The sequence below is a fragment of the Pinus tabuliformis genome, chromosome 8, assembly GCF_031772625.1.
Source record: "Pinus tabuliformis cultivar Carrire ecotype Pingquan chromosome 8, CPIR1, whole genome shotgun sequence".
NCBI classification, from domain to species: domain Eukaryota; kingdom Viridiplantae; phylum Streptophyta; class Pinopsida; order Pinales; family Pinaceae; genus Pinus; species Pinus tabuliformis.
This window is the reverse complement of record NC_142294.1, coordinates 1,855,311,036-1,855,321,147: the sequence shown is the minus strand read 5'-3', so window position 1 is coordinate 1,855,321,147 and position 10,112 is coordinate 1,855,311,036. Positions and strand designations below refer to the sequence as shown.

Here is a 10,112-nt window from a genome sequence, read left to right as displayed (position 1 = left end):
AAGGGTGGAGGTATTGTTCCCTATTATGGTTATTCTTCTTCCCAAGTTGGGTTTTTGGTAATGGAAATTTCTTGTTTGTTCAAAGAATTAGTAGGTCTCAGTTTCATTGACGGTGTTTATATAGCTTAGTTAGTGTCTTTCGCTGGTCGAAACATTCTTACATTTGGAGTCTTGGGTCAGTACTGTTAGAGTCAGTTATTCAAGTGCTGCATGTCGGGTGGACGAAGGTCCTCATTATACAGATAGGTTGGGATTTGCAATGTGAGTTGACATAGTTTCTCTTACCATCAATTGTTAATTATGCAGGCCTTCAACTGTCTCATATTATGGTTGTTAATCCTATGCTAGGTCAATGTTTTTTGTACTCTTTCTCCACAACTCGGAGTCCGGTCCTTCCTTCGAACTTGTTGGAGTTCTCCCTTCGGCGATTCCTGAGAATTTGGACCCAATAGGGATCTCTTTCCTTGTCCAGTCTTGGTTTGTGGAGTTTGGTACTCAGGTACCTCCTCCATATGGTCTTAAAAGGGTAATCCATAGTTGCATAACATCACAGCCTACAGTTATTCTACAATATTCACGTCCTACATGTCACCGTTGTTTCTTGTCTTATTGTCTCACCCGTAGCTTCTGTAGGGTCGTCTAGCCACAGGTAGTAGGGTCGTGTTCTGCGGAATTTTTATTTAATGGCGTCAAGGTTACGTGCCTCAAGTCGCAGGGGAGGCACCTTGGGGTCCTCTTCCTCGCGTCACAAAAGGTTATTTGGTTGGGAATCTATTGCCAACTTTTTTGATGCAGTGCCTTTGGAAGTATGCAAAGAAATTCTTCAGTTAGAGGCCAAGGAATTTGGTGATCGAGCCTACTTTTCAGATACAGACATTGGAGGTAGCAGCCTCAAATGGATCCCAGATCTGGTGAAGTTTCGTAGACAAAGGATCCATTTCCTACATTCCATTACTCACCACCGTCAAATGGAAACTTTGCTCAACATGGTCATAAGAGATAAGCGGGTAGACAACTATAAACTTTTTGCAGGTCAAGAAGACATCAAGCACATCCTCAGGGACATCAGGTACAACTTGGATGACATAGTTGCTCGATTGTCTAGCTTCGAACGCTATATAGTTACAAATTCCGACATTGATTTAAACGAGCATCAGGAAGGACTTGGGGTCATCAATGCACCAGCACAAGCCTCTCCTCAAGCCAACTCTACAGCGTCTTCTCTAGTGATAATTTTGGACTAGGAAGTCCAAACAGAAGTACAAAGGATGGCTCCTTTTGGCAGAAAACGTCTCTCTTAATTTTGGACATCTTTTGTCTCCTATATTACATATTTGGAATGGCTAATAGCACACTGTTTCTGTTTTGTTTGGGTAGCATCCATCTGGTCAAAAATTTTTGATAGTATGATGGACTAAGTATATAAGTGGTATAGTAGGCTTCACTGACTAGTCTTCAAGAGTCAGCTGTTCATTGCTATATCCTCCTGCTTTCCATATTTACAGTCAAGTCCTTTAATGACTGAAGTTTTAGTCAGGATGATGCTTATTGTAGAATTGTAAATTTTGGAACAGTTGTAAACTTTTCTGCTGTCAATAGAAATCTAACGATGAATTTACAAAAAAAAAGAGAGAATTTGCAATACATAAGCTGGAAGCTTCAGACTTTTGGCAATGTCATGTGATAGGGCTCTCAAGTAATGACTTGCCATTACTGCTGAGAAATGCAGAATCCAATATATACTGTTCTCTTAAAATAGTGTTTATGTAAGAGTAGCATGCACAAACTAGCAGGGAAAAGATGGCTTTTAAGCTAAGAGTTAAAGGCAGGAAATTTCTTTCAAAAGGATAGAGAGTACCAAACAACGATCATCTGTTGAAAGGTTTCCCCTGTGTCCTTTGTGTTAATTATCCAGAGACAGTGTACACGAAATTAATAGAGACTTTTCATGTATTGCTTCTACTATTCAGTGCAATAAAATAACTGTAATAAAGGTTTCCCATGTCTGTGTTGTTTATAATTCAGAGACTGGATATGAAATTAATAAAACCCTTTTATGTATTGCCTTTGCTATTCGGCAAAGTGAAATAACTAGTTTATCGTTATACTTGAGTTGAAGAAAACAAACTAAAAGTCCAAAAAGATATATCAAGACAAAAACTACCTAAAGAAGACAGATTTAACATATGTGATTGTGCATCCAAACAGATTTCTAAAAGAAAAGCAATATCTAACAATATACACTAGAGTAAGATCTCAACCCTCCTGCAGATTTTTGAACAGAGACTCGCAATTACCAAGTAATTCATAATGGAGATTTTATGTTACTTGGAAGTTGGAGGAAGCTAAAAGAATTCTCATTTTTCACAGAATGGAGTTCACGTTTAAAGCTGCTACAAACTCGGTGTTTTAAAATGCCAAAAGAATTCCATTCATTCACTGTTGCCAAGCTTCATTTTCAGGGCATGGCATTGAAATTAATCCTCCACAGTTTAAATGTAATTTTCATTATGCTTTTCAAATAAAAATTTATTATCATCCTAGCTATGCTTCTTCTAGAGTTTTGTTTTCTGGTACACTGCATGGAGGACATGACCTTCAATTGGTTCAACATGCACCCATTTACGCCCAGACATTTTGTTTCGAGCAAATTTTACATGCCCTTCCTTAAGAGCATAAAGAGTATGGTCTTTCCCCATACCCACATAATTGCCAGGATGAAACCTGGTGCCTCGCTGACGAACAATGATGTTACCAGGTATGACTTTCTGCATCCAAAGACAAGACATTAGCTGCAAATTCCATAAAATCGTCAATGACAGGCTAAAAGGAAAAGACACACAGTCATTAATTGAATTGTAATCTCTATGTTCTGATTTTTTCTGCTATGAATCTCACACAACCATGAAAATTATAGCCATCTATAATAACGCTTGAGGATAAAAAAGAGTCCTCAGAATCCATAAGAGTTCAACCTCTCCTCCAAATTTCTTAACCCCAAGAAACTTTGGATGAGAATCACGACCATTTTGAGTAGAGCCTGCTGCCTTTTTCGTAGCCCACCTCCTGAAAACTAGAGTTAATGGTCCAGCATTGCTGCCAGGAATATCTGCATAGACAATCAAAATAGCATTCAATTAACAGTATATAAATATTTTGTTTGCAAAGGGAACACAATACTTATAGTAGCAAATCAACTAAATAGATCTCCTAAAACCAACACATGCATAGCTCCAAGGCATTAATCTGCCAAACTGCAATCATATCAAGCATTAACAATTCAGAACCCAACATAAAACAATTCAAGAATCAAAGGTTTATAGCCAAGGTATCATCAAAAGATAAAATGACCATGTTAATGCTGCTTAAAATTCTCACATGAGGAGATGCATATTCTACAGTATGATGAGAAGATGGGAAGAATGAAACGCTAACAGTTCTCAAGCATAGTTTATTTTAAAGTGAATATCTCAGCACATCTGCAACACAATTCGATTAAATTAACTGCTCACGATTTTTGAATATTGCAGTCATTTTCTATTTTTAACTTCATTCTGCTAACAAGCAAGGCAATGATTATTTCCTCATTACAAACACGTTTAAGAGGCAGTCACAGAGTTTGGGCACCAAGCAGGAGAATTAGGTTATCCCCTATTCTTCATGAAGCAAGGTTAGCAAGTCCCGCTCCCTCATCCACATATATCACTCCCCTTCCACTCATTATAACCTCATTCGTCATTTCTCCCACCTAGGTCCACATTCCTCCATTGGGTCCACATAGGGTTAGCCTCCCTCCCCCCTTGCCCACACCTTGGGTCAAGCCTAGAATGATGCCCTGAAGGTTTGATGTAGCTGAAAAGAAAAGTAAAAGCATAATTGGCCACATTCAACAGGTAGATGTACCAAAAAATGCAAAAGATGGTCGAGACAAACACATTTAGCACGTGGGCAAAAGCCAATATGTGAGCTCTATCCCATCATCATGGCCATCACACTGGTTCCTATAGGCCCTAGATAAGCCTCCTTTATCATTCAAGAACCCATTATTGTCCCAGCCCTTGGTAGGCAATGAACTTTTCTACCTTAAAGGGGGTATCCACTGCTATATCTTACACATATGCTTTTATCCCTTGAGCCCTGAACAATTAATTAAATAAAAATCATAGAAGGCAAAAGGCATATAAAGAGGGGGTGGAAAAATCAAGGTTGGGGCACCTCATGTACCACGATTGCTCCCTCTTATACATTATGTACCCAAGTATGGACTTCCCTTTTACTAGCTACCCTTGTACCCCAGCATGTAGCCCAGGGCTTCCCCTTTGACTCCCTACTCTATTCATCTCTTTATCACATTCCACCACCCTTTAAAGGATGTACCTTCGACATACTATCCCTTTAAAAGTAGAAACTACCTAATAGGATACTTGGTTAACCCCATGTGTAGATTAGAGACATTAGTACATGCCAAGCCCACTATGGAAGGGCATGCCATTATGAAGTGCCCCCTTGTTGTCCATGGTCTGTAAGCTCTTTTACTCGATTTCCTTTGATGACTTGTTGTACTGGAAGGTTAGGGGATCCATTGAATCTTATGTAGGATTGCAGATGATCTCCGTTTTGGGTTTGGTCTCCCTATATGGGGTCCTAACCCTCCAGAGGGCTACATTGCCACATGTAGGGTGTGTGTTGAGAGCCATGAGCCTCCACGGCAGTAGACAGCGCTCCATGGATCCCTAGAGATGTTCAGAGATTGCTCGAGATTCACTTATTGGACGAGGAAGATGCACCTCGTTCACCATGCCTAGTCCTCCCCACAATTGTACCATGCACTTGGCAGATGACCCAGGATTTGTATGCTGATGTGGCATCACTTACACCATCATCTAAGCCCTTACAGATGGTCTACAGACATCTTCAACGTACTTGGATACCCGTGAGGTTACTTGTGTGCCCTCACACCCATTGGGAGCACCACAAGTTTATTATTTGGAGAACAAGGGGCCAACCCCTTGTCCACTACTTTTGGGAGTTCTATTCATCATTGTGGCACTTATGGACTTCATCAGGGTTCTTAGAAGGCCCAATGACATGTATTGTTGATCATTCGACCTCTTGAGAGACTTGTTCTTTTGTTTATGAGCTAGTTTGGTGGGCTTATCACTAAAGGTTAGTTATTTTGCACATTACTTTTATTTTAGGGGCTAATGTAGGCCCAAGTAGCTAAATAGAATGCATTAGAAGTGTATAAATAGAAGTGATGAGGATTCATTTTAGCATCATCACTTGGATTGAACTTGTATCTCTCTTGAGAATTTCGCTATTCTCCTTGCAGGACGAATTTTGGAGCATGGAATGAATTTTGATGTTTGGATTATTTTCTCTTGTCTTGGAGCTTCTTGATTGGCAAATTCTTGATGGTTGGACTTGGATATACTCTTAATACATGTAAGTACAATTTAATGCTATTTTTTTCTATTCTTGTCACATACATTGTTGTTGGAATTTCGCCATACTAGGGCTAATTTACTGCATCCATTTATGCGAAGTTGTGGAAATTCGGTTTCTAGATAGTGATGCTTCATGTATGGGCCATGTATTATGAACAAATGTTCCTAAGGATCCTTCTTCATTGAAATTCATCTTGATAAGCAATCAATCTTGGAAAACGAAGAATAAATTATTTGAAGTTGCTTTTGTTGCTACCCTAATGCTATGTGAAGTTGTCTTTGAGGCTTCCTTGACATAGAAATTCAATGTACATAGTCCTAATTGCTCTTGAATCCAAATCTCCCCAAAGGATTAGGCATTGGTCCACCATAAGGTGATCACCTTAAACCTATTTCCCTTCTCCCCTCTCCTTTTCTCTAGCTCTAGTCGTCTAGGTCACCTAGCGCATCAATTATCTCACAATCTAGCCATCCAAATACTTCGATTTTTGGTCCACCACTGCACTGGTATGTCCTCAAGAAGCCCACCAACTTTTGTGAGATTCCAGCAGTGGGATCTTGAGATATCGCAAGCCCTAGATTGAAGACCAATCTTGCCCTTGGTTTCCCTTAGGCTAGAAACCTCACTGGGATCCTTGTATTTACTTTTATTGAAAATTCATTCCTTAATTCCTTTCCCCTCCCTAATTAGGTCAAGCATATCATCGGTTGCTAAATCCTATCCCCTTGACCTAACCTCGGGTCCACTTGGTCCCGTGTGGTTCCATGCACTATCAAAGTTAATTATTCAAAGATCACCTGGAACCCAAGTTTCCATAAGAATTCTAGGGCTTAGGGATCTCCTTTATAAGGCACATACTCAAAACCTAACCCTTGAAATTCTCCCCAAGCCCTTCCTTGAGAGCCTCCCATCTTGTCTTCCAAGACAAGCAAGCCACATATTTGAGCCTCTCTTGGTCCATCCATTTCGTGATCCTTATCATAACGGGTCTCCTCCTATCGGTGAAAGTCTGTAAAGAGTAGGGAGCCTTAGCCGAGGTGACAGTGGACTATCACTCCATTTTTGCCCTTAGCCTAGTAATAGCCCATCAAGGATCCCCTTTTAGGACCCCTACTAGTTTGAGCAGTAACGCACCTAACATGACCTTGATGTACCTTTTTCAGTATGCCATGTTGTGAAGAGAGAGAGAGAGAGAGAGAGAGAGAGAGAGAGATTATATTAACGTTTGCACATGGCAAAGTATTTCTAATGCAAAGCAATGATTTCAATATCAAGCTTCATCATTTGCATTTAATTCCCAACCAATTTACAAAGCATACTGAATCAGTCTCACATTAAATTAAGTAGGAAACTTGTCACTGATAACAAAAGCACAAACAACTATGTTCACATGTTGCTCTCATTCATCAATCGAAGCCTTCCTACACAAGAAGAGACACAGAAACAAAATGCAGATATAATTGATGAAGTCCTTAACAAATTCACTTATGACAAGGTCCTCTCACATTATTTGGCCAAAAGGCCTAATCCTCTCAACTCTTAAATCTCATATTCAAGTTGACTCTTTCTACTTTAGATTACCTATCCAGTTGTCTAGCAATTGTACAACAAAATGTGCTTCTTGGCAAATGATTATCTTATGCAACTGATTTGTCTAAACAAGAATAAGTCATGAACTTGGACAAAATGATTTATTTCACAAAAGTGGTCTATGGTCAAATATCACAAGTATATTAGAGCTTATTGGATATTTCACCATAATCCACTATCGTAAGATCTCAACATAGTATGAAACCAATTTGAACTCTCCTTTCTCTATCCAACATTGTTTTAGGGTTGTTTCAGGTCTTAAACTAGGGTTTCCAGCATTGTTTTTGGTCTACTGTTTCAGCACTCTTTTATTAGACAACAAACAGGTTTCTAAAGTTTTAACCCTTTCTTTAGCAACCTTCTTCTTCAGCAATTTTTTGGTCTTTTCAGCTCATTTAAGGGGATTTTTTTTGCAGTTCTATACAATTTTCAAGGGCAACACCCTCTCCTCTCTTTTCAGCCAAAATACTACAGAATTTTAGGGTTGTGTTGCCATCTTGTGCATCTATGAATGGAAAATGGTTTTTTTCCTGTCTTAAAGAGGCCAACTACAATATTTGGGCTGATCAAATGGCACCCCTTCTTCATAGTAAGAGTTCCTAGATGTATTTGGAGTAACCCCTTCCTGCCCCTGATGATGACAACTATGATCTAGTTTGTTTGAAAAAGGATGAAGCCCTTCAATTGATCACTCTCTATGTGGAGCCGGAACTTGTTCATCACACCAAGAATAACAAAAGTTCAAAGCAGATTTGGGATACTTTTCACAACTTTTTTCACACAGTGAACACTACTCAAGTCAATTTACTTGAAACTGAGCTGTCCAATCACAATATGACAGATTTCACTAGAGTTGCAGGGTATCTTGTAATGTTCAAGAACCTAGAAGCTAACATTGTTACATCCGGTGGCAATGAAGATTCAGATTCAAAATATGTGAGTATTACTCTGAATAAGCTTTCTCCTGCACTCAAATATTCTGCTATTACCTTTTACAGTGTTCCTCATTTTCTCAAGTCCTTTGTTTTGCCAACCTTAAAGGATATGTTTCCTAACCTTATTCAACATCAAGTCACCTTGAGGAATTTGGGTGAACTACCCCTAAGAGATCAAGCCCATTCTAAGGCTTTTATGTCCTCATGGAAACTCCCAAATCCTCAAAGAAGAAGAGGACAGCATCCTCTTATTGCCATAAAGAAGAGCATTCCTTCAATAGTTGTCTCCTCGACCTTCAAAAGATTGAAAAAAATCTTGGCAAACAATAAGCAACAATGACCTCCTCGAAAACAAGGCTAGCTCTTCTAACTCTGCACATCTAGCTATACACTTATCTTTGTGGTCTTTAACATCTTTACATGAATGGATTGTGGATTCTAGCGCTACAGATATATGACAATGCAGAAGCACCCTTTCTCTAACTATAGTGATCAGCAGGAAGGTGAAAAGATAACTATTGGTGATGACTTATCCTTCCCAGTTCCTAGTTGTGGCATTGTTGTGAATCTCTGATTGACAATTCTATGTATGAAGATGATCTTCATTCCTAGGGTTGGACCAAATTTACTCCATATCTACCACATCACATATCAATAAAAAAAGAATCTTTTTTTTTTACTCTTAAGTCACTAATTTAACCCTTTGACCCATTAATTTTTACTCTTTCGGTTATTTTTGTACCTTATATAATTAATAAAAGATCTCTCCATTTTGACCTTGTGATGGGTCTAAACATACATACAAGTTGCGGATTAATTTTTCACCTCCAGCTTCCAACAAGTTCATTACAATGATGGCCAATAAGGATGACAATAGTAAGCTATGGCATTTTCGTCTAGATCAGAAAAATTATGGATACTTAAGACCAGCGCTGCGGGGGAGCTCACCCCACCCCCTTGCACCCACTCCCGAAGTGCACTCCAAATGGAAGCACTTAGGGAGCGACCCAAGGAGTGCACTCCCAAAGCGCTCCCATTTGGGAGTGATTTTTGGGAGCATGCTCCTACAAAAAAAAACTCGCTCCCTCCCTAGTGTTTTCACAAGTGGTTAATACTTCTTCTACAAAGAGGTGTTGGAGCACCGATAGCTTCATCCACAATGTTAAAAGAAACTACCTCAATGAAAACAGGGAAAAAAGCTTGTTTTATGTACACTACAACTTGAGGTTGTTAACACATTATTGTTAGCAGGCTCAATTTGATAGAGCATATATCACTTGGGACAACAACCTGGAGGAGGATAATTTGGAGGATGGAGCCTTACATTTAGAAGAATTGGAAGCAGTTTTTTTTTTCTTTTCTTCACAAAAAAAATTCCACTCTACTATTCAGCACCCTTGTATGTGACAAAGCTAGTGAGAAGGAAAAGGGTTGGAACAACAAATTTTACATGCTCCCATTGTAAAATAGCCTACACTAGTTCATATACTTTTGTAAGAAAGCATCTCTACAAGATTATGCCATGTGATGAAAATAAGATTGTATAAGTCAAAAATTGTGATCAAGTGCTAGAAAAGATAGGAATAGATACAAAATAATATCCAGCCACAATACAATTCCTTCATACAAACCGAGGGTTGCTTTCTAGGGCAAAAAAACCCTAAATTAACATAACTTCTACCATTAGATCTTTTGCCTAATGAACGGTCCAAATTGAAAACAAAATTACAATATTTTACAAGGCAATTTTCTCAAAAAATTCGTTTCAGAGGTGCTGCCCTCAAACCCCGCCAGGGGGGCTGAAAGGTTGTTGTCGCTCCCCCTCGACCCCCTTGCAACAATAGTGTGGGGGGCAAGCCCCCCCACACCACCCCCGTTAAGGACTAGGATCCAAACGTGACCGATGATGGAAACTTGACTAAACTGGGGGGGGGGGGGGGTCAATCAATTTAGTACATTCATGGAGATAAATTCCTTTTCTTTTCAATGATTAACTGAACTATTAAAATGAGCATCTTAACATATTATGAACAACAAATTTAATAAGTGAACAACAAGTAATATGTAAACCAAAACATCACACCAGCACATAACAACGAACATATGGACACCAAGTATAAGTGGAAACCCATAAATGAA

General features: G+C 39.1%; 1 protein-coding gene across 1 annotated transcript in view; it reads right to left on the bottom strand.

The window, feature by feature from the left end:
* Nucleotides 1-2,341: 2,341 nt before the first annotated feature.
* LOC149243680 (uncharacterized) overlaps nucleotides 2,342-10,112 on the bottom strand; it is a 47,820-nt gene continuing 40,049 nt past the window's right edge. Inside the window, exons 3-4 of the mRNA XM_089367846.1 lie at nucleotides 2,976-3,109; nucleotides 2,342-2,768 (exon numbers count right to left, since the gene is read on the bottom strand). Of these exons, the coding sequence (XP_089223972.1) occupies nucleotides 2,556-2,768; nucleotides 2,976-3,109 (347 nt within the window). The 3' untranslated portion in view covers nucleotides 2,342-2,555. The remainder of the gene's footprint in view (nucleotides 2,769-2,975; nucleotides 3,110-10,112) is intronic.